Here is a 26,103-nt window from a genome sequence, read left to right on the forward strand (position 1 = left end):
TCACCTTCGTTAAAACAGCTTTCTAGTTCAACACAGGTGATGGGAATCATAAATGAAGAGGTAAGTAAAGGAGCAGAGCATTTTGGTCCTGATGGAAGCAGTCCTTTTGGTTGATCTGCTTCACACAGGCACAATCAGATGAACCATAGAGTTTTGAAAAAAGAAGATGCATCTAGCCCTTGGTTCCTTGGAGAAAAGGAAGAATATAAGAAAGGTATAGCAACTTGTTGGAAATATTTAGTTCCTGCTAGGATAGTGGTAACCAATCAAAGCTCTACAGGAGATCTACATTGTTATATTGAGCAATGTGGCTTCTTTCCCTTTTCTGAGGTATAGGACTGAATTGTACAAATTAATGCTAGACACCCAACTACTATTTATACCCATTAGGATTTGTCCCCATTACTAGCGTTGTAGCACTTTTTAAAGCATAAATAATTAAGCAGTAGAGTAAGATTTGTGTTCGTTCTGAAAACATATTTATATGTGTCATGAGCAAAATTACTTTATCTGTTATTTGAGAGTTCGTTTTGCCTTTTTAATGTCTAATGATATCAACAATGAAGTCAAGTTTTCATAGTATTTTTCCACATTAGATATCCTCTCAGCAGTTTTTAGTTCTTATCAATGCTTATAAAAAGGTTGGCTCATTATCCTTTATGCAAAAGATAATCTGTGGACTTTGCATTCTGTACACTCACAATTTAGTTGTTCTCGGCATCAGAAAGCATCACCTCATTGTATAATTATATTATCAAAGAAAGGTAACTGCTGTTGGTGCTAATCACCTTATTGGTGCGTATGACACACCGACAGTCATTTCTCCGACGTCAGAATCCCAACTGCACAGCGGTGGAGACCGCAAAGAAGCCCCTTGCAGGCTCGCTGCGCTCGCCACGCTGCGGGCACGGGGGCTCGCTGCGCTCGCCACCTATTTTATTCTCCCTGTATGGGGGTCGTGGACCCCCACGAGGGAGTAATGACTGTCGGAATCCCGACAAATCCGTATGTATCTCAAATGAAACCGTGAAAATTTGTCTTTATTTTGATAAAAATATGTAAGCTCACAGTCCAGCTGCCGTCCCTACACCACCTTATCTGCTTCACATACCATTACATTGTAGATAAATTGTATCCACATAACAAATACCTCCCAACTGTCCATGGGATGTCTTGTTTTTTTGGGATGATCCTGCGTCCTGCCTGAGGCCGACAGAGTCCCCCCAGAGCAGGGAATAGACATCTATACAGAGAAGCAATGGGGCCGGGGCATGGGCAGCAACTTACTCAGCGCAGGCCATGCCCCTGTAGTGACGGAAGATGGCCACTGAACCACAGTAAGGCCACGCCCCTATGACATTTTTTTGCGTCCCAATTTATCCAATGTAAATGTTGGGAGGTATGCTAACAGTTAGAGGGTATCATCTTTTCAAGTCTTGTAAGCCACACCCAAACATACCTGATGTAAGCTTAATAGGAATCAGCTGGGACCATCATTAGACAAAACTGTGAAATGAAAACATAAAAGAAATATGCATGTTTTCCTTTTTACACAAAAATGTGTCAATTTATTTCAGTGCATATGCTGTATGCAAAAACTGAAGAGAATTCTGTGTGAATCAGCCATCTAGGCTTCCAATCAGCTCTTTTATTTTGCTGCAAATATAGATTTAGCTTTTTGGTTTTGTTTTGCTAAATCTTGTGTCTTATAGACTAATCTTGTGTCTTATAGACTAATCTTGTGTCTTATAGACTAATCTTGTGTCTTATAGATTTACTATTTACCTATCTAATCCTTCACAATACTGAAGACTGGGATGACCACTTTTACATTATATCTAGTTAAATAGCACAATACATAATAAATAACTATGTAGATACATAGGGGGTACCCAATTACCCGCGATCATGGATCGTGGATAATTGCTACCCGTCCTCTGACAAAAGACGTGGCTTTCCATGGATTTTGGTTCACCTGGCAGGCGAACTCTTCCACCTATCCGCACTGGTGGGTGTGAACGGGACAGCAAGCTAGCAGTTCGGCATGCCAGTTCGCACCTGCATATGCACATGTGCATTAGAAAAACATTGCTCCCTGTGCCAATGCGTGGGGGAGAAAATACACAAGAATAACCTCCTATTTGTATAAGCAATACTGCTGTGGACATTATTTGTAAGTGGCACTACTGTGTGGCATACATGTACTGTATAAGGAATACTACTGTGTAGTTTAACTTGAATAAGGGGCACTGCTGTGTGTCATAACATGAATAAGGGGCACTACTGTCCCTTTTTAGAGTAGGGAAGGTAGGGCACAAATTTTGTAGTTTGCAAGATGTGCTGAAAACCCTTGCCCTGGCACGGGTTCCTCCTATTGGGCGGAGTGAGGGGCAGTGCCACATTAAGCCTTCAGGGGGTCCGGGGCACTGTAGATGGGGGGGGGGGGGGCTTGCACTTGTCATTACTGGCCGCAAACTGCATGGGAAAATATTACAATGTCAAAACACAGAGTAAAGGCAGTATAATAATCTTGGTCAATGGGTAACTGCAGGGAGGGGATATATACAGTGGCGTAACTATGGTGGGTGCAGCTGCTATGGGGCCCGGCCACTTTGGGGGGCCCCAAAGCCCAGTAAGCACCCCCACTGCACCGCACTTCCATAGTTGCGCCATTAGTGATAGGGGTTAATAAGAGGGGGGGGGGGGGGGTAGTCGAGACCCTGAAATCACTGCATTTGGCCGGAGCGGCGCCTAGTGGAGAGAGGAGACACTCGTGAGATGATAATGACATCATCATCTCATAAGCGCAGGAATCTATGCAGTGGGGTGTGCGGAAGCAATAGAGCAATTCCTGCTTCAAGTGCTTGCTCTAAGCACCTGCTCCCCGCGCGCCTCTTCCCAGCTGAGCGTGCTTCTTTGATCCAGCGGAGGTCTCTCTGATTTGTGCTCAGGGAAGGTGCATGCATCCCCAGCACTGACCTGCACTACAAGGACCTGCTGACCCCAGACCCGGCCACAGACCAGGCACCGGCGCGGCTATCAGACGCATAGAGCTGGCAGTGAGTAAATTAAAGAAATAAAAATGTTACTGCCCTCTCTGTGGTTACTCCTGCCCTCCATCCTGACCCCACTGATCTGTCCTGGTACCTCTGTCCTGTGCTCACTGACATGTCCCTGTCCCCTCTGTCACTCCTCTCTCTCCTGTTCTTATTTTCTCTGTCCCTGTCCTGTCCCCTCTGTCCTGGTGCTGTCACCCATCTCTCCTGTCCCTGTCCTGTCAACTCCATACTGCCCTCTCTGTACCTGTCTTAACATCTCTGCTGTAGCCCTGTTACTTGTTAAAGGATACATACAGTAATCCAGCAGCGGGTGGCATCCCACTATTGAGAATCCTGACAGGGGCCCGTAAGTGCCATATTCCTCTCATCTATCCCCTTTACCTTAAATCCCTTCCCTTGCAGCCTGACCATATCTCTCCCTACTAGTCCTTAACCTAACCCCGACCTTCCCGCAGCATAACACTAATCCTCCTCCGCAGCCTAACTCTTTCCTGCCTTGTCTTTTGTCCTGACCCCTCTGTCATGTCCTGGTCCTGTCATATCTGTCATTGCCTTCTCCCTGTCACATCTGTATTGACAATTTCACTTATTTCCTGCTGTCCCCTCTCTCCTGTTTCCACTGTCATGTCCCTGACCTTTCATCTCTGTTCTGTCCTTGTCACCCGTCTCTCTTGCCCCCCTGTTCTGTCATGTCCCTGTCATCTCTGTCCTGGTTTTGTCACCTACAGTATGTGTTAGTCCTTTCCTTGTCAGCTCTATCCTGGTCTTGTTACATACACATTTGGACTCATATGAATAAAATGCAACCATTAATCATTGTCACATTGGCAGATAGGTGAAGCTGCAGCACAAAGCCTTTAGCTAGAACTGACCCCCTTTGCCCCCCCCCCCCTTTAATCCGGCCCTGGTGGTGACAGGGGAAATGAGTTCCACCACCTCTCCGGGACCAGTTTAAGCCCTGTTTAGGACCCACATATACCTACATAGTTCATTGGATTCATATAGGCCACCATATTTCCATAATAAAAATTGAAATACATAAATAAAAAATTGTGAACTCTAATTGTCTGTTGGCTTAGGAAGAAAGGAATACTAAAGCATTGAATAGGGCCGTTTCTAGACTATTTGGTGCCCAGGGCGAAGTTCAAAATTGTGCCCCCCCCCCTAAAAAAGGGGTGTGGCCTCTTAGAAAGGGGCGTGAACTTTGGAAGGTGGTGTGGCTTTGCGGAAAAAAACTACTTTACATCCCAGTTTCGCACAGACATTGGTCACCAAATGAAAAAATATGTTCTGATTCATGCCCCCCCCCCCCCCCTGGCCCCAGTGATATACACTACTTCCAGTCCTATCTATATAATCCCACTCCCAGCCAGCATCAGAAATAAGAAAAACAAAATGGGACAAATGAGACATTTTAGACTAGTCCCCCAGCCACCCATGACAGTACATAATACAATATACAACATACTGCTGCTCCCCCAGGCCCCACATCACTAAATAACTTACAGTATCTGCTGTGCTGCAGAGCAGCCAGTAGAACAGTACTACTAGTACTACTAACTCACCAACAAAGCACCAGGCTGAGGCAGCAGTGTGCAGAAAACAGCAGCAGGTTAGGTAGGGTAGGAATGGACTCAGACAGAGCCTGAGGCTGACTCTGGACTGGAGGTGGAGGAGGAGCAACAGAACAGTAAAATATAAAATGGCGCCGGCGAAAAGACAAAATCCCTCCCCCTCCCCTACCCCCTCTCCCCAAGGCCACAGCAGAAGCAGAAGCACATAGTCATCATAATTAGTTACTTACATAAATTTAGCTAGCGTGTGGAGTGGGTCTGCTGGCTGCTGACTGTGTCCCTCCGCACTGCAGTGACAGCCTCCCAAAGCTGGTGACTAAAATGGGGTCACTTGTGGTGGGGTTCCACTGTATTGGTGCTTCGGGGGTCTTGCTAATGCGACATAGCACCCACCATTCATTCCACCACCAAAAATCACTCCTTCCCTTCTGAGTCCTGCCATGCACCCAACTGGTATTTTTTGGTCACACGTGAGGCATTGCCGTACTCGGGAGAAATTGGGGCACAGATTTTGGGGTGCTTTGTCTCCTTCATTCCTTGTGAAAATAAAAAATTTGAGCCAGAACTGCATTTTTCTGTAAAAAATTACATTTTTTTACACAAAAATGCAGATCTGGCTCAACATTTTTCATTTTCACAAGGAATGAAGGAGACAAAGCACCCCAAAATCTGTGCCCCAATTTCTCCCGAGTACGGCAATGCCTCACGTGTGACCAAAAAATACCAGTTGGGTGCATGGCAGGACTCAGAAGGGAAGGAGTGATTTTTGGATTTTGCAGCACAGATTCTGGTTGAATGACCCCCGAAACACCCATACAGTGGAACCCCCCCACAAGTGACCCCATTTTGCAAACTACACCCTTCAGGGAATTCATCAAGGGGTATAGTGTACATTTCAAACCCCCCGGGGTTTCACCAATTTTGATACAACTGAGCTGTGAAAATGAAAAATTAATTTTTTTCATTTTCACTGCCCAGTTGTACCACAATTGGTGAAACCCCTGGGGGTTTGAAATGTACACTATACCCCTAGATGAATTCCCTGAAGGGTGTAGTTTGCAAAATGGGGTCACTTGTGGGGGGGTACCTAACTTTTAGCATCTTATGGTGCCTAGAAACCTACATGGTGCCTAAAAAATAATCTCATAAAAAGGAGGCTCCAAAATCAAGTAGGTGCTCCTTCTATTATGAAGCCTGTGGTTTGGTCACCGTGCACACTAGGGCCACATATAGGATATTTATGAAAACCAAAGAATTGGGGGAATCAATTTTTAGTCACATTTCTCTAGTAAAATCTACTGTGTTCCTTAGAAAAATGTATTAAAATTGCAAATCTGCAAAAAAAATGAAATTTGGAAATTTCACCTACACTTTCTTTTAATTCCTGTGAAACACCTAAAGGGTTAACAAACTTCCAAAATGCTGTTTTGAATACTGTGAGGGGTGCAGTTTTTGAAATGGCATCATTTATGGGGGTGTCTCACATACAAGTCACTCAAAGTCACATCATAACTGACCTGGTCCCTAAAAAAATCAGAGTTTGAAATTTTCTTGAAAATTTGAGAATTTGCTATTCATATTTGAAGCCTCCTAGTGTCCAAAAAAATGAAAATGAGGTTGAAATAATGATGGCAACATAAAGTAGACATATGGTCTATGTTAGTTATTCACTATTTTGAGTGGTAAGATTATTTGTCTCACAAGCAGAAAATTTAACATTTTGCAAATCGCAAAATTTTCCATTTTTTTACGACATTTTGGTATTTTTCACAAAAAAACACAGACTGTATCGACGAAAATTTACCACTAACTTGAAGTACAATGTGTCACGAGAAAACAATCTCAAAATCACTGGGATAAGTAAAAGCAAAAAAAAGTTATCCCCACTTAAGTGATACATGCCAGATTTGAAAAAAAGGGCTCTGTCAGGAAGGCAAAAACTGGCTCTGTCATGAAGGGGTTAATAACAAAACTGTGGCAAGGCATGATGGGACTAGTAGTTTCACAACAGCTGGGTGGCCATAGTTTAGAAATGTCTGCCCTAGGTAATATCTGCCATTGGTTTTCCCAACCACCCATAGATGTGCGCAGCAAGCCTGTGCATTGATAAATGCGTCAAATTCACAAAATTGACTTCCATTTAACTATCATCCCAAACATTGAACTTGAACATATTATGAAAGTACTATACTGTAAGTCTGTACAGCGAAGGGTATTGTATGATATATAAATGTTATATTAATTTATGGAGCTATAAAATAATTAGACAATATAAACATCAGGTTGCTGAAAATAAAGAACACTCTGCTTGACCTAAGCTTGCGATTTACAAGGTTACCATGTGTATTATTTCTTGTTAGGGTCAATCCAGTAATGATCTAACCAATAAAACTCATTTAATAAAGTTGTGAAGGGATTTATGAGAAGGGAATCACAGAACAATTTATTTTTACAATAGTAGAAGAGAAATAAAGTAAGAAATCATTGACTTTTAGCAGCGGTATTGATACTGCCACTAGTTCCCATCTGCTGCAGGGACCCCCACTGCTGACAGCCAACCCGCTGCTGGGACCCCGCTGCCATGGCCCGTGGGTGCTCCTCACTTTTCGTGGGTGCTCGGGGTGGAGTCTGTTGAGGTTGTTGAGTGTTTTTGAGGCAAGGGGTCTGATGTGGGTGCCTGTACTAAACCATAAGGAAATCACCTATGTTTCAAGACCGCGGTGCATCTTTTTATCAAGGTTATGCAGTACAAGCAGCTTGATTAAAAAAAAGACCCGCTGTGATCGTGAAACATCAGTGGTTTTACTATGCTTAATTTTTGCACAATACACTGATTTTTGTTTAACAATACCCGTTTTTTGGGGCATTCATTAAAGGGGGAAGGATTAGGCTGCAGGATGGTTGGTTATGGGATAGGTTATGGTAAGGCTGCAGGAGGGGAGAGGTTATTGGATAGGTTAGTGTCGCACTGCAGGGTGGGAGGTTAGGGTAAGGCTGCAGTATGGCAAGTTAGGAAATAGGTTAGGGTAAGGCTGCAGGAGGGTAGCAGCTTACTTTTCCCTGGCTGTAGCCCACTCCCTGCTTTCCCCTGATCTTTATCCATTACTGTCTAATCTTACTGACCTGTGTGAGCCATAAGCTCTAGCTGGTAGCTGCTCACAGTATGTCTGCAGGGTGCTGGTTGCTAGAAGCTACAATGGAAGCTGTGTGCCAGCTGGGGAGTCCCATCTCCTGCTGCTTGACTGGCCCGTACGTGGTCTCCTGCTCCTAACCAAGTGTCGGGTCTCATACTCACACTGCCACACTGGGTGTCCTGCTCACATTGTTATGCCGGGTCTCCTGCTTACATTGTTATGCCGGGTCTCCTGCTCACATTGTTATGCTGGGTCTCCTTCTCACATTGTTATGCCGGGTCTCCTGCTCACTTTGTTATGCCAGGTCTCCTGCTCACATTGTTATGCCGGGTCGCCTGCTCAAATTGTTTTTCCGGGTATCCTGCTCACTTTGGCCCTTATTCTGGTTGGTGCGGTCGAGCCGCATATGCGGCTCCGACCGCACCAGACGAATCCCCGCCCACCCTACGGTTCGCCACGGCCGTCCGTACACGGACGGCTGGCGAACCGCATAAAAATGGTGGAGGCTACGCCTCCACCATGGTGGGAGCTGCCCCCTGCATTCGATGGTCGTCGACCATCGAAGGCAGGTCCGCACGCCGCGGCAGCTCCCGCAAGCTGAGACCACACGGACAATCGTCCGTGTGGTAGCTTGTATGGGGGCTGAAAGCTGACATCCGGCGACGTCAGCTTTCCGCCCCCATGAGTTGCGTCATGGCCTCATTACCATGCGTACGCCCCGCGTTTGCATGGGAACGCCCATGAAACGCGGGGCGTACACATAGGGAAATGAGGGCATGATGCCTCTCACGCCCCTATACGCCCCCTTTGCGGCGGACGAAATCCGTCTGCGGCGAAGGGGGCTGCACATGCGCAGATTGACCTCTGCGCATGTGCAGAGTAAAAACATCGGCGGTACGGCCGCACGCGGGCCGTACCGATCCGATTAGAATAAGGGCCATTGTTATGCCGGGTCTCCTGCTCACATTGTTATGCCGGGTCTCCTGCTCACATTGTTATGCCGGGTCTCCTGCTCACATTGTTATGCCGGGTCTCCTGCTCACTTTGTTATGCCGGGTCTCCTGCTCACATTGTTATGCCGGGTCTCCTGCTCACATTGTTATGCCGGGTATCCTGCTCACATTGTTATGCCGGGTCTCCTGCTTACATTGTTATGCCGGGTCTCCTCGCATTGGTATGCCGGGTCTCCTGCTCACATTGTTATGCCGGTACTCCTGCTCACATTGTTATGCCGGGTCTCCTGCTCACATTGTTATGCCGGGTCTCCTGCTCCTAACCATGTGCCGGGTTTCCTGCTTAGATAAGAAAAGTGGATTGGCTCAGTTTGTTCCAGCAAAGTACACAAGGGAAATCTTAAACTGGCATTTGCATATTTTTGCACTTAAGGATCATTAATAAAATCACAAATGTGCGCAAACTGAATGCACCTCTGATCCAGGCCCCCTGTTTGGAAGAAAGAGAAGGAAAGAATGGAGCTTTTTAAAAATAGTATACTCTACAAGCAGTCTTATTAGAACTCTAATAGAAACTAGGAAAGTGATACAAATGGAGCCGCTTTCATTAGAGTGTCTCCTGGCACGTTGATCACCAATCACCGCCCCACACAACGGTGTGCCAGAATGGGGCGTGCGTGTACGAGATGCTTGCGTGCCCCATTCTCAGCTATGAAACGCGCGAGCAAGTGAGACGTCCCCGAGCTCACCCTCCGCCAGCGCCCGCCAGCTAGTGAAAGCTCAGCCTGAAGGAATATGTCCATACTGTAGTTATCACTTAATTTATCTTTTCTTTGATTGAAGCATAATCAGAAAATACAATAATGATATAATTTCTCAGTACATAACTCAACATGAAATTTACAATTTGTATATAATAAAAATAAACAAGCTCCAAACATATATATTGTAACAAAATGTGTTATCACAATATCCAATACAAAACAGTAAAGAGAGAATAAAGATACAGTATCCGGCCTGGTATACAGTATAGTCTGTATCCGGCCCAGAGATAACCTCAAACCCTAACCAAAGAGTTCATTATTAAGAGGAACTACGTGACTATAGGTCATGCATAGCAGGTGATATTGGGGGATCCTGCATACACACTTGCATTTCATACCACAGCATATTTTTGAAACACTGCCATATCTGTTCTTTCTTAGAGTCTGACAAGGGTTCTATATAACTCTCCCACGTCTCGAAAATCTTCTCAGTAAATGTATAATTTTGCAATGAAGCCTCAGGCCACTCCATTCTATACATATTGGACAATTTGGCCAAAAGAAGAGATATTGGGGGGATGTGGGTTGTTTCCACAATTGAAGGGTGCATTTTTTAGCAGCTGCGGATGCAATTATGAATAACTTTTTAACTCCTTGTGTCATCCGGGTTCTTTCCAGTGTGATACCAAAAACTGCCCAGTCAGGGTTAAGCGACTTACTAAATGCTAAATTACAAATCTCCAAAAATGTACCTAGAATCTTCTAATTATTGGGCAGTCCCATAAACAATGAAATAATTCTGCCCTTTAGGAATCACACCTTGGGCATGAATGATCTGGTAACATTCCCATCAGGTATCGATGATGTGGTGATAAATATGTTTTATGGAGTATATTTAAGAACAATTCCGTATAAGATATTGCTGGGACTGATATATATATTTCAAATGTTCTCAAATTGTACTTGAGAAAGACATGTAATTACCTGCAATAAACAATGATTCTAGTGTTTCTGCACCACTAACCAGTGTCTACATATACTCACTTACTTATTGAAACGCTACTTCGTTCAAGCTACTCTTTATCAGTGTACATGTAACAGTGAGTACAGCTGTACATGCTCTCAATAAACCAACATCACTAGTTAAGTAACTGGCCTATTGATAGTTTAAGTTCATAGTTTGAATCTTCTGGTGTGTCTCTATAACTCTTTCACCTGCAAACAGATCTAACACTATATACTTACTTCCTTGTCTGTTCTTATGTGCCCCACAGGAATCGAGCTGCGGCTATGTGATCATTATAATGGCTTTATTCTGGTGCACAGAAGCTCTACCGCTGGCTGTCACTGCCCTCTTCCCAGTGGTGCTCTTTCCTATGATGGGTATCATGGACTCCACAACTGTAAGTATTTATCCATTATTTAGTTATATGCAATTCTTCCAAACCTTAGTAAACCATATTTTTTTTAAGCACAGATGTGGAGAGTGGGCACTCTAGGGGCTAATAATAACACTGCTACGGGAGAGAGGCAGAGATATGGGGGAAATCACCCTGGAGGACACACCCATAGATGGAGCTAGACATGGCCTTTAGGCAGAGCATGACATATCCCTTGAATGGCAAGTCATATGCTATGTGTGGCTCATTCTGCAAATTACCATAATCTCCCTAAAACTAGGTTTTCAAAGTAGAAAAGTACAGTATGATGTGGTTTGAAACACCCATACAAGAAAAAGTAATTAATCATATGGGTTCACTAAGAGGCTTATGATAACAGAAAAAATATAACTTGTATTATTTCTTTGATAAAATGGTGAAATATTAAAATACAGTAAGTGAAGAAAATAGAAAAGAAAGTGTATAAAATATAAATGGCCACTGCCTAAATTCAGCTTATCAGGGGCAGTTTATTCCCTTTATGTCCTACAGTACAGTATGTGTCTCCTCTCTTGCTGTGTATTATTCCATACTAGAACTTCTGTAGACCAGAGAATAAACTCATTTGTATCAATATTGTTTCAGTATGTTTTACCCCTTTGCGTGGGTCTCTGGACCCAGCTTCAACCCGGGTGCGACCGGGCATTTGTTACCTTTTACATCGCACCCCTTTACCCAGCACGTGTTCCCCCGGTGGAGGCGGTTCTTGAGCCGGTGCTTTGAGGTGACATCATCTCCAAGCGCCGGGACCGCCGATCGCCATGCTAGGCCCCATACCGCCACACTGGGGGAAAGCCCAGCACCAAGTTAAGCTGATGGGCAGCACCTAGCCCCCATGCGCCCCCCCCCCCCCCAGCCCCCATCCGCGAGGTGAATGGATTCCGCACACAAGCATCCATTTACCTCCTGTCTGCCTCTGCTGCTGTCTGCAGAGTACAGCAGATAGCAGTGGAGGCTGTGTGCCTCCCCCCCCCCCCGCCCCCCGTCCAACTTGTGGATGCTGTGATCCAGAGGTTGGGCTTCCCCCATTGATGTAAACGGAGCCACGGATGAACCGGCGTACCCAGTTACACTGCCCTCTACCCAGGTCCTGCCCATGTTCAACCCAGGCCAGGACTTCAGTAGAAGTCCCGTGTAAATGAACAGGGTTGACCGACTGACCCAGGTTTGACCCGCCAGTGACCTGGGTTTTTGCGGTGGTGTAAAAGGGGTATTATTAGCAGACCAGAATAGTATTTAATCAATTGCGTAGATTTGTTTTCTTTCTCTGTACATAGAATATACAACAATAGGAGCTTTCACCTCTTTGGCTGACAAGATGTTAAAATAGCCAACAACCATTTCACCTACACTTTATCAAGTGTTGATGCCTTGATAAAGCATAGGTCAGGAGTCCTCAAACTATTTTGCTCTGGGACCCCATCAGACAATAAAAATAATTACGGGACCCCAGCAAGTTACTGCAGAAGGTCATCATATCACCTGTGTAGTCAGCAGACAGCACATACTGTACATGGCAGCATTGTGGAGGCACAGCATTTTGGGAGGAGTCTAAAAGAACAGACAATTCAACAGATTTGTCAGACTCCTTGAATCACTGACTGAGATTAGAAAAGTCATCAGCCTGATGGTCAGCAACATGGAGTCACGACCCCATGCTGAGAAGGGAGGGACCCACTTTGGGGTCAGGACCCACAGTTTGAGAACCGCTGGCATAGGTGAAATGCATTAGGTAGCTCAACAGAGGTCACTGGAGAGCCATAATCTTCTACAACTACAAAATTAATTTGCAACAGCAAGCGACCTGTTTTTGGAGAGGAAGCACTGTTCCAAACCACTGTGTTTGAGTGGTTTGCAGAATTTGGGTGTGTAGCAACAGAAATCTTGGGGCCCCATGCACTGATATCTCTGGTGGACCTCCACTCTCTCAAGCACTATCAACCGCCCCTATTCTGTACAATTAACTGGATGAGCCCAGTGCCTGTGGCAGGTGTACGAGGCTCCGGGTGACATGCGCTTATGTGGCTTGGCAAGGTGGGTGGACAGGCGGAGGAGGAATTGGTTCCACCCTGTTCTGGCCCACTTTAACCCCTGTTGCCGGCATCCTCACTGGCCCCCTTACAGCACTCACTGTCCACCACTTGTCACCCCCTCCCTTCCAAATGCCACCTCACAGCACTCCCCTTTCCTTAACTATCCACCTCTCAAACCCCACTCTGCTGGTCCCTTCTAGCAATCACTCCATAGCACCCCCAGCTTCCTAAATGTGCCTCTCACAGCACTCCCACCAGAACCTTACCGTCCAACCCAAAGCACTCCCACCTTTATGTACCACTTCACAGCCCCCCTCTGACCCTTAATAAGAGAAACTCATGGTGGTGGGAAATTATAAAGAGACTTTGGGCAAAAAAACAGGGAATAGAGAGATGCAGGGGGTAGGAAAGGTGATAGAGAACCAAGATGGTAGGAAGGGTATAGAGGCACACAGGGGTTATCCATATTAGGCTAACCATTACTGCCCCATACATAAATTAACCCCTTTACATGAGACCCAACAGCATTATACAACAATGACACAAACTCCTAAATAACCCTCCAATAAGATGTGTAATGACAGGCGGGTTTATGGAGATGTGATATCCAGCCCATGCAGACAGTGGTGTCTGGGCCAGAGGTGTAGCTAGGTCACATGGTGCCTGGAGCAAGTCATTAGCCATTTTTCCTACTTATAGTAATGCCCTTTACACATTATGCAACACACCACATTATGCCATGCACCGTGATGCCCCCTTAAACAAGATGGCACACAAACTAATGCCCATTGCACATTATGCTACACAAAGTGTATTGCCCATTATACATTATGCCACACAAACCGTAATGCCCATTACACATTATGCCACACACAGTAATTCCTATTATATATTATGCTACACACAGTTATGCTGCTGACATCATTTTATGTACAGGCTTGTTGCCAGGGTGGGTTACATGCTCATTGTCCAGGGCATTACTGTCTAACCAGTGCTGCAGGAATCCACACATCCGGGTAGCACTGGGCACGCTGAGCTCCTCTGACAGACACAAGTGGTCCGGCATGATCACATCAGCATGCAATTGTAACAAGACGCAGGCCAAGCAGGCGCACATCCTTGTGCACGCACTCACCTCCTGCGGGATAATCATATGCTGCCATTTCCAACTGCCCTATCTAATATGCTTCCTTGATTAGATCATGTGCAACAAAAGCTTAAACTATGGTCCTGAAAGATAATTTTTATCTGTAGGCATTCAATGCAATGTTTCCATTTCAGGTATGTAGCCAATATCTGAAAGATACCAACATGCTCTTCATTGGAGGACTACTAGTGGCAATATCAGTTGAGAAATGGAACTTACACAAGCGGATAGCCCTGAGGGTGCTGCTGATTGTTGGAGTCAAACCTGCCCTGTGAGCTTCTTCCCTATGTTTTTGTTTGTGTTCAGCTTGGACAGGGTATAATGGGTTGGGATCATTTGGTCTACAGCATGATGGTCGACACCATTACGTTGACATGGGAAAAGGTCAACATGGGTCTAGGTAGATATGGGAAAAGGTCGACATGGTTCTAGGTCGAAAGGTCCTTAGTTCAACAGGACGTTAGTTTGACAGGTCATTAGTTCGACAGTGTCTAGGTTGACAGTCAGAAGGTCGTTAGTTTGACAGGTCATTAGTTTGACAGTGTCTAGGTTGACAGTCAGAAGGTCGTTAGTTTGACAGGTCATTAGTTTGACAGTGTCTAGATTGACAGTCAGAAGGTCGACATGGGGTTTTTCACTGTTTTTTTACCTGAACGTCAACACAATCAACATGGACACAGTTTAAAGTACACCGCATCCCACCACGCCCTAGTGGATGGTAGGGCATGAAATCCGCCTGTTGGCACATGTCGGCTCAAAAAACAGTGTTGACCTTTTGACTGTCGAACTAATGACCTGTCGAACTAATGACCTGTCCAACTAATGACATGTCCAACTAATGACATTTCGACCTAGACCCATGTCGACCTTTTCCCATGTCGACCTAATAGTGTCGACCTAATGACTGTCGACCACCATGCTGTAGACCAATTGACCGCATCCCGGTATAATGATGGGGGTGGCCACAGTTGGTGAGTGATACCAGTCAGTTATACTGTATGTACAAATGCAATGTGTGATTAAAATTTCAGTTGCAAATATTGTTGTACATGAGAGGTTTGTAACCTTTTTAAGTTTTAAGTTGTGGGACCAACATCCACTGAAACAGCAGTCCCATAAGGTTTTTTTTTTTAAGGCTGCTATAATGATTTATGATTCTGGACAACCATCTTTAGACATTTTCTACTCTTACTCTATCCAAAATGCTCAGGACCAGAACATTTTTGGATTATTCAAATTTTTGATTATTCCGTAATTTCGAATATTTTTATATTTGAATGAGGTATGCATTTATGTTGTATAAGCACATCAAACACATGAAATATACACAAATATATATAGGTTTTAAAATATGAAACAAAGGGTGACATTTAATGAGATCTGAAAATGTGATTTTTGCGGCCGAAATCGCAGTTTTAATGAGATGGAAAAAAAATGCAAAAACCGCAGATTTTGCCACTAAATCGCACATTCTGAAAGTGCCATATTTAGTCCCGCCGGAACTCGCATCAAGATGTTTTCCCATTGAAAAGTATACAATTCTCATATTTAATGAGATGCGAAATCGGGAAAATGTGTCTAAAATGTAGGTTCTGACAGGCGAATTGGCCAGAACCCTGCACAGATCATTGAGATCTGTGCATGGTCCTGTCTTAAAAACTGTGTAAAAGGTTTTTTTTTCATTAAATATGCGAATTCGCAGCAAAAAATGCGATTGTAAAAAGTGCGATAATGGGCGAATGTGAAAATATCTAAAAATCGCATCCTATTAAGGGGGAAATTTACTAAAGGAAATTTGGTACTTGTTTCCTAGCACGGCCACACCGATTTACATCGGGGTGGTCGTGTCGGAAAAATCGGGTCGATCGCATCGCATGCGATTTGGTCGCATGCGATGCGATCGACGCGACCGACCGATTTTCGACCCGATTTTTTGATTGAATGAAATGCAAATCGGGTCCCTGGGACCCGATTTTACATTGGATTCAATGTAAAATATTCCCAACCCCCCCAAATTTAACGGCGTAAACCCCACCCCACGATAGACGCCAACCCGAAGCGTGGCGAGCGCAGCGAGCCCGCGAGGGGCGGCGGTGCGCGTCCTCCGACCTTTTCATTCCCCTACTATCCACGTCGGCGTGGAGTTGAGAATAGAATAGTGTGGCGAGCGCAGCGAGCCACCGAGCCCGAAGCGTGGCGAGCGCACGCGTATACCTGTGAAGTTATACGCGTCCCCTCGCGGGGCTCGCTGCGCTCGCCACGCTTCGGGCGAGGTGGCTCGCTGCGCTCGCCACACTATTCTATTCTCAACTCCACGCCGACGTGGATAGTAGGGGAATGAAAAGGTCGGAGGACGCGCACCGCCGCCCCTCGCGGGCTCGCTGCGCTCGCCACGCTTTGGGTTGGCGTCTATCGTGGGGTGACGACGGTTACATCTATAATGTGAAATGGGTCATATTGGCCCATTTCACATTTTTCACATTTTCTCACGATTTCAATGTTAAAAAATATTTTAACATTGAAACCTATGGAAAAATCGGGGGCATCGCGTCGGGACCAATGTTAATGGTCCCGACCGACGCGATGCCCCCGATATTTTACCTTTCCCGACACGATTTCAATGTTAAAATATTTTTTAACATTGAAGCCTATGGAAAAATCGGGGGCATCGCGTCGGTCGCGTCGGGACCAATGTTAATGGTCCCGACCGACGCGATGCCCCCGATATTGTGTCCTAGCCGGCAAAATGGACCTGATTTCAAAGGAAATCGGGTCCATCGTGTGGATCGTGTACCTTAACTTAAAGGTACACGATCCATAAGATTGTGGCCGTGCTAGGAAACAAGTACCGGAAATTTGTAAAAAATAGGTGTATTTGTATCCAGAAATACACTTATTTTTGACATTTACTATGCCGAAAATACGGCAATTCGTATTCGTATTGATAGCACATCAATACGACTACAAATTGACGTATTTTCGGGATAGTAAATGTCAAAAATAAGTGTATTTCTGGATACAAATACACCTATTTTTTTACAAATTTCCTGTAGTAAATTTCCCCCTAAATGTCATCCAAAGTTTTTGTACTGTCTCAGTCACTGAATGTGAATGCCAAGCAATGGTTTATAATTTGGATAACGGATATTTGGATAAGGGGTACTCAACCTGTATCATTTTCTTCTATGCCTGACCTATTCCACCCTGGTTAATCTAACGCAGTGCTCCCAACACAGCTTTCTCAGCTGGTACCTTTTTTGGATGGAATATGTGACCAAAATGGCTTATTGTGTGCTCTAGATTTTCTTTTTACTTCTGTATTTTTGTATTAATCTTTGCACTATGGCCCTTATTCTGATTGAGTCGGACGGCTGCGTGTGCGGTTAGACGGCCAATGTTTGGTGTTTGCGCATGTGCAAAGGTATTTCTGCGTATGTGCGAATGCCTCGCACGTCCAAACACGGCGTGAGTTCCGTGCAGAAAACGAAAACGCTGGGCGTACGTACGGTAATCCGGCTGTGATGCACGTGTGGGGGGCGGACATCTGACATAGCCGGATGTCAGCTGCCACCCCATATCTCTGCTTTCATACAGAAAAATGTCTGAGTGGTCTGGAGCACTCGGTGCTGCCTGAACGCTCGGTCCATCTTTCGATGGTCGACAACCATCGGAGAATGGGGGAGGTGTTCGCATGAAACATCCACTCGCGGTCCATTCGCTCGGCGTCTTACCGTATTCGGATGGTGTGAGCGATCCGTACGGTAGGCGGCGCTAAGAACCCTCGGTGTCTGTCCGAAATACGCATCCATTCTGTCAGCGCAGGCGGGATTTGTGTTCCCGGCTGTGACCGTGGTGGACCAGTGGAGGGCGCTGGAGAGCCAAAGGCAGAGGGTTTGATGTAGGACATACACGGGGAGATCAGGGCACAGCGAACCAGAGAGTTGACGGAGACCAGGAACAGGGGCGCGGAGTCTAACCTGCCAGCGGTATTCACCAGGGAGCCCCGCAAGGAACTTTGGACTTAGCTGCGTCTGACAGGCAGGTCGCGGCCCCCTGCCCTGGTCCTCTGGACGCAGGCAAGGGAGATGATACTGGAGGTAGTAATGGAGAAGGGAAGGCAATCTGGAGACTGCAGAGGATTGCGCAGGATGTCGACAACTGAGGTAGACTGTGGTGCCGACAATGGTGCCGACGGCTGGTGAATGACTCAGGACTATGCTGGAACAATAGGACGTAGATGGTAATGTCTCTATAGAGTACAGCAGCTGAATGTCGACGCTGGTGTCGACGGAGCCAGTCGTTAGTTCAGGACAAGATGGAGAATGTCTCTGAAAGGCTTGGGAGCCAATGGTGGTAATGGCGAGGCACCTGTACTCGACTGCAAAGGTGGAATAGCAGGAGTCTTCTGGAGATGGACAACCCAGGTAAGTATAGCGGATGCAGGTAACGCTGGAGAGAATCACAGGGGAGCCTGGAGATCTCGGAGTCTTGGAACTTCTCTGTCACAGGAGAATACTGAGAGCAGGTAAGCAATTGTTCAAGACAAGGAAGGAAGGCCGCAGGCCGGCTTTATCCCCCTTGCTTGTCTGTGATTGGCTGCCAGCTGTAGCACCAATCAATGCTGGGAAAGGAGCACACACCTTGATCCAGGTACAGGTGTGTGGGTCAGAGGTGACGTGGATGGACAGCGGGGATTGGTCTGGGGAATCAGCTGACTTGAGAGTGTCATGGCGGCACCCATGCTGTCCGGGAACGGCGTGCGCTTGGCAGGGAACTATGGCAACCGACCGCGGGGACACAGGGGACATCGCGCCACACATCAGAAGTCCTGCGGATGACAGGCCTCTCACGCAGTACCGACCATCGAGATGGTAATGAGCGATGTTTCCGATGGTGAGATCTGCGGTTTGTGACAGTACCCCCTCCTTTTAGGGTGGGCACCGAACACCCTTTGGGCTTGGAAGGATGTTCCTGATGGAACTTTTCTCTTAGACGAGGAGCATGAACGTCTTCCGCATTGGTCCAACTTCTCTCCTCAGGACCATATCCCTTCCAGTCAATGAGATACTGAAGGCGTCCATAACGATGGCGAGAATCCACGATCTTTTTTATCTCAAACTCCACTCCTCGCTCAGTTCTGACTTGCGGTGATACCGGGGATGAAGACTGGAAGCGATTCAGAATTAGAGGTCGTAGCAAGGAGACATGAAAGGAGTTGGGAATGCGTAAAGACTTGGGTAATTTTATTTTGTATGCTACCGGGTTGATCTTCTGTTCGACAATATATGGACCTATGAATCGAGGCGCAAATTTCATTGAGGGGACCCTCAGTCGTATGTTTCGGGTAGACAGCCATACTTTGTCACCAGGACGGAATTCTGGTACTGCACGTCTCTTACGATCCGCAAAGAACTTGTAACGAACAGAAGCTTTTTTTAGATTGAAGTGCACTTTCTTCCAGATTTGTGAAAAGTGTCTCAGGGCTGCGGTAGCTGCTGGCACTTCGATGGTTGCTAATGCCTCGAAGGTGGGTGGCCTGGGATGTTGGCCATAAACAATGAAGAAGGGGGAGTGACCTGTGGATGAATGGTACCTGTAATTATGGGCAACTCAGCCCAATGGAGTAGCTTGGACCAATCATCCTGGGAAGATGAGATGTACAGCCGTAGGAATGTCTCGAGGTCCTGATTGACCCTTTCTGTCTGGCCATTGGACTGCGGATGATATGCAGATGAAAACTTCAATTTAATTTGAAGGGCTGAAGACAGGGCTCTCCAAAAGCGTGCCACAAATTGCACTCCTCGGTCAGAGATGATTTCTGTAGGCAGGCCATGGCTTTTGAAGATGTGCTGCACGAATAACTGGGCCAAAGTAGGAGCAGAGGGTAACCCGGAGAGCGGTATGAATCGGGCCATCTTCGAAAAACGGTCAACTACCACCCAGACGGTGTTGTATTCTTGGGACTTGGGTAACTCTGTGATGAAGTCCATTGAAATGTGCGTCCATGGACGAGTTGGAATAGATAAGGGGCAAAGTTTTCCAGCAGGAATTTGACGGGGGGTTTTATGCTGGGTACAGACAGTACACGATGCCACAAAGTCTTTGACGTCTTTTCTCATCTGGGGCCACCAGTAAGAACGTTGGAGGATTTCAAAAGTGCCCTGAACGCCAGGGTGTCCGGAGAATAAGGACTTGTGAGCCCAGGACAGCAGTCTTTGGCGGAGCTCAGGGGGTACCAGAGTTTTGCCAGGAGGAGGTACCGGAGAAAGTTGCGTGGGAGCAAATGCGATGGGGTCAATGATGGGATGATTCTCGGGTACTAGAGGATCCTCTTCCATGGAGCGAGATAAGGCATCGGCCTTTACATTTTGAGAACCAGGACGGTACAAGATCTTGAAAGAAAATCTGGAAAAGAATAAAGACCACCGGGCCTGACGAGGATTCATACACTGAGCCGACTGCAGGTACAGGAGATTTTTATGATCAGTGTATATGATGACTGGAAATTTGGCGCCTTCCAAGAGATACCTCCATTCTTCGAGTGCTAATTTAATAGCCAGTAACTCCTGGTCGCCTATGGAATAATTTCTCTCTGCTGGTAAGAATTTGCGTGAGAAAAAACCACAGGGATGCTGTTTCCCATCCTCGGATGTCTGAGACAGTACTGCACCTACCCCTATGTTAGAGGCATCGACTTCTAGGGAAAAAGGTCGTTCCATATCAGGCTGGGACAGAATGGGTGCAGAGATGAATGACTGTTTCAGCAACTGGAATGCCGACAAGGCCTCTGGGGACCAGACAGACGGGTTGCTACCCTTGCGGGTGAGAGCTGTAATAGGAGCAATCAGAGTGGAGAAACCCCGGATGAATTTTCGGTAATAGTTGGCGAAGCCAATAAAGCGTTGTACGGCTTTCAATGTAGTGGGTTGAGACCACCCAGTGATGGCTTCCAATTTCTCGGGGTCCATGCTCAATTGTGACCCGGAAATTAGGTATCCTAGAAATGGAACTGAGGGTACCTCAAATGTGCATTTGGAGATCTTGCCGTAGAGTCGATTTTTTCTGAGACGGAGGAGGACCTCTTTGACTTGGGAACGGTGTGAATGCAGATCTCTGGAGAATATTAGAATGTCGTCCAAATAGACCACAAGACAGACGTACAGCATGTCTCGGAAGACCTCGTTAACAAATTGTTGAAAGACAGCTGGGGCATTGCAGAGGCCGAAGGGCATCACTAAATACTCGTAGTGACCATCCCTCGTATTGAATGCAGTCTTCCACTCATCACCCTTGCGGATACGTATCAAGTTGTATGCCCCACGGAGGTCCAGCTTGGTGAAGACGGTGGCACCTTTCACTCGATCGAATAATTCTGTAATCAAGGGGAGCGGATAGCTGTTTTTGACTGTGATGTTATTTAACCCTCTGTAATCAATACAAGGTCGCAGACCACCATCTTTTTTTTTTACAAAAAAGAATCCTGCGCCTGCTGGGGATTTTGAGGGTCTGATGAAGCCTTTCTGTAAGTTCTCACGAATATATGTAGACATGGCTTGAGTCTCAGGGGCCGACAGGGGGTATGTACGTCCCTTGGGAGGAGTCTTTCCAGGAAGGAGGTCAATTGGACAATCCCACTGACGGTGGGGCGGTAGTGTGTCGGCTGATTGTTCACAGAACACGTCAGCAAAGTCTTTGTAAACTTCGGGGAGGCCAGGTACAGAGGTGGCCACAGCAGAGCGCACAGGTATCACAGGATTGATGCAATGCTGATGACAATGATGACTCCATTGCTCTAATTGTAAAAGCGACCAGTTGATGGTGGGGTTGTGGAGCCTGAGCCAGGGGAGGCCCAATACAACGTCATAAGATGCTTTAGGAATGACAAAAAATTTAATGTGCTCTTGATGTAATGTGCCCACTTTCAGCAGAACCGGCTTGGTACAGGCACGTACCTCACTGCCCGGAATTTTACTGCCATCCACTGCTGTGACAATGAGATGAGGATGTAGAGGCATCACGGGAATTTGTAACTTGGTAACAAGATGTTGAGAAATGAAATTTCCTGCCGACCCGGAGTCGACCAAAGCGGAGCTTGATCTGAGTCCAGCAGGGGACTCTAAGGACACTGGGAGGATAAAGTCAGTACAGGGAGGAGACTTTGAGACATGACCTAACCTAACTCCTCCGTTACAGGTTAGGCCCTGGAGTTTCCCGACCGCTCGGGACAATCATTGATGAAGTGACTGGGAGCAGCACAGTAAATGCAGAGTTTGTTGCGCTGTCGACGGGAACGCTCCTCAGGAGTCAGGCGTGATCTACCTATTTGCATTGGTTCTTCACTCGCAGGGGACTCTGAGTGTACTCGAGGAGTAAACTTGGGAATTAACTTCTTTTGTTTCTCTAGACCTCTTTCTCTGAGGCGGAGATCAATCTTTACACACAAGGAGATTAAGTCTTCCAAGGAATCAGGAAGATCGCGGGTGGCCAGTTCGTCTTTAATGCGGTCTGATACCCCTAGCCAGAACGCGGCTGTCAGGGCTTCGTTATTCCATTGTAACTCAGAGGCCAAAGTCTGGAACTGGATCACATATTGTCCCATGGATCGGGACCCTTGTTTGACCCGTAGTAAATCTGTGGATGCTGAAGTAGAGCGTCCAGGTACATCAAATATACGGCGGAAAGTCTGTAAGAATTTGCCATAGTCTGACAACAGGGGATCAGATCTCTCCCATAACGGTGATACCCAATTGAGGGCGGAGCCAGTTAGCAAAGAAACCATGTAGGCTATTTTAATTCTGGCGGTAGGGAAATTGTGTGGAAGAAGTTCAAACTGGATCTGACACTGGTTGATAAACCCCCGGCAGAGTTTTGGATCGCCGTCATATTTGCTGGGGACAGGTAGCAGGAGACGAGAAGGTAGAGCAGCGGGTGGAGACAGATTCCCCTGGGCAGTTGACACAGGAGTCGGCAATGACTGTTGCAATGTGTCCAATCGATTGGATACCTCTTGGAGGAATTTTATCACTCGCTGCTGTGTGGCTTCTTGAGTCTCTATTCGGGCGGTAACATTTTGGATGACCGCTGGTCCCACACTGGGGTCTTGAGCCGAGTCCATCGGTCTTGAACAAACTGTCAGCGCAGGCGGGATTTGTGTTCCCGGCTGTGACCGTGGTGGACCAGTGGAGGGCGCTGGAGAGCCAAAGGCAGAGGGTTTGATGTAGGACATACACGGGGAGATCAGGGCACAGCGAACCAGAGAGTTGACGGAGACCAGGAACAGGGGCGCGGAGTCTAACCTGCCAGCGGTATTCACCAGGGAGCCCCGCAAGGAACTTTGGACTTAGCTGCGTCTGACAGGCAGGTCGCGGCCCCCTGCCCTGGTCCTCTGGACGCAGGCAAGGGAGATGATACTGGAGGTAGTAATGGAGAAGGGAAGGCAATCTGGAGACTGCAGAGGATTGCGCAGGATGTCGACAACTGAGGTAGACTGTGGTGCCGACAATGGTGCCGACGGCTGGTGAATGACTCAGGACTATGCTGGAACAATAGGACGTAGATGGTAATGTCTCTATAGAGTACAGCAGCTGAATGTCGACGCTGGTGTCGACGGAGCCAGTCGTTAGTTCAGGACAAGATGGAGAATGTCTCTGAAAGGCTTGGGAGCCAATGGTGGTAATGGCGAGGCACCTGTACTCGACTGCAAAGGTGGAATAGCAGGAGTCTTCTGGAGATGGACAACCCAGGTAAGTATAGCGGATGCAGGTAACGCTGGAGAGAATCACAGGGGAGCCTGGAGATCTCGGAGTCTTGGAACTTCTCTGTCACAGGAGAATACTGAGAGCAGGTAAGCAATTGTTCAAGACAAGGAAGGAAGGCCGCAGGCCGGCTTTATCCCCCTTGCTTGTCTGTGATTGGCTGCCAGCTGTAGCACCAATCAATGCTGGGAAAGGAGCACACACCTTGATCCAGGTACAGGTGTGTGGGTCAGAGGTGACGTGGATGGACAGCGGGGATTGGTCTGGGGAATCAGCTGACTTGAGAGTGTCATGGCGGCACCCATGCTGTCCGGGAACGGCGTGCGCTTGGCAGGGAACTATGGCAACCGACCGCGGGGACACAGGGGACATCGCGCCACACATCAGAAGTCCTGCGGATGACAGGCCTCTCACGCAGTACCGACCATCGAGATGGTAATGAGCGATGTTTCCGATGGTGAGATCTGCGGTTTGTGACACATTCGATTCAACTAGCATAAGGGCCTATGTGCTTTGTTTTTGATACCTGCAAATTTCCTTGAGTCCTGTTGGAGAAAGAGAGCCATATAAATAAAATGATTATTATTATTATTATTATTAATAATAATAACAATAATAATAAACATATATCTATATATTATTTATGTCTTCTTATGCTTCCTTCTACTATAGGTCTGATTCCTTCTCTGCCATCTCTACTTGGATGGCTTGATGGTACTTAATGCTTAAGTTAACCAAAATTGAGTATACTGTATCATCTTTCCACCACCACGAGCCACCACATATTCTTCTCCTCCCATCTCCCATAAAATGACAGTGTCACCGTGACACGCTCTCGCCTGCTCTTTATGTATTGTCTCCATCCTCCACTTCACCAGTGATGCATTTACCTTAGCAACATTAGCAAAATGTGTCCTTTCCTCTCCGTGTAAATCACCATGACCACCTTTATCACCTTTGCCACCTCCTGCATTGATTATTGCAATCACCTCATCTTACTGTATGTATTTCACTGTGCAATCTGTCCTTAAGAGCTGTACTTTTAGCAATGCTTCTCTTCATTACACACGCCACTCCATGTTGTCACTTACCTTCATTTCTCATCCTAAAAGGAGGTTACACACTGAACATTGCCAGAAGCGTTCTATATTCCTTCACAAGTGTATCAAATCGTTCATTGTGCGTACACACGGAATAATATGGTACACTTCACAACAGATTGTTCTATGATCTTCCTGCATGTAGGGAAGATCATAGACCATCGTTAACGATCGGCAGGTACAAGCATCATTAACAATGATTTGAACGATTGGTCGTTCCCATCGAACAGGAACGCCCACATTGTCCTTCTAATCGTTCCTTGTGTATGCGCCTTTTTTTTTAAATTGAGTCTTTATTTATATTTATCACCATAAACAACAATCACATATATATCAAAATTCAACAAGTATAATAATCATATGTTTTACCATACATAACACAGCAAACATACCCCTACCCTTCCACTCCTCATTCACTACCATAGCCGAGTCCTTGACCCTTTACCCTATGTCCGTATTGTAACTCCTCATTGTATTATCTTCCCTTTGATACCCCTACCGAATTTGCCCTGCCGTATACCCAAGATCTTATCACCGTTTCCATACGCCATTTATTTCAAAAGGGGCGAAGCTTTTCAAATCTGTTTATTAACCGTCCAACCGTCTAATATCTTTTAGTGCAACTTAACAAAACGTGATTTTATGTGCTTAACTTGCCACTAAATTGTATGCTACCCCTACTTACTTACTTTAAACTAGTGCTATTCGCCACTGTATAATGTATTGAACGGTACCAGTGCCCCCAAATACTCTGGAATTTCTGTAATTTTCCACGAGAGGCATATACAAACTTTTCATGGTAATATGTAAAATTTACTAAATGTACCCATTCTATAACCTCAGGACCTTTAGCTAACATCCATTGTCTAGCAATAATCACTTTTGCCGAGGCGGATAAATTCCTGGCCATTTCCTTCATGTCTTGCGATATTATACTCTCCTTCCATACCCCCAGTGTTACATTAATTTTGTTTAAGTGGTTCCTAGGGAGTCCAATTTGAACCATAATTTTAATAATCTCTACCCAGAACCTACCTACATCTTGGCATCTCCATAATAGATGCCAAAATGTGGCCTCCCCTTCTCAACACTTGGTGCATTTATCTGTTCTTGCGCCATTAAATCTTTTTAATTTTACTGAGGTT

The 26,103-nt window shown here is 46.2% G+C and overlaps 1 protein-coding gene across 4 annotated transcripts in view; it reads left to right on the forward strand.

The window, feature by feature from the left end:
* The first annotated feature begins 10,758 nt into the window (after positions 1-10,758).
* LOC146059772 (solute carrier family 13 member 2-like) overlaps positions 10,759-26,103 on the forward strand; it is a 43,099-nt gene continuing 27,754 nt past the window's right edge. For 3 of the 4 annotated variants that reach the window (XM_083172274.1, XM_083172275.1, XM_083172276.1), the window contains exons 1-2: positions 10,759-10,887; positions 14,238-14,374. In XM_083172274.1, coding sequence (XP_083028400.1) covers positions 10,789-10,887; positions 14,238-14,374 — 236 coding nt within the window. In that variant the 5' untranslated portion in view covers positions 10,759-10,788. The remainder of the gene's footprint in view (positions 10,888-14,237; positions 14,375-26,103) is intronic. The other variant, XM_083172277.1, reaches the window with a different exon arrangement.

This window comes from Crinia signifera, chromosome 2 (genome assembly GCF_055691185.1).
Source record: "Crinia signifera chromosome 2, ASM5569118v1, whole genome shotgun sequence".
Classification (NCBI taxonomy): Eukaryota; Metazoa; Chordata; class Amphibia; order Anura; family Myobatrachidae; genus Crinia; species Crinia signifera.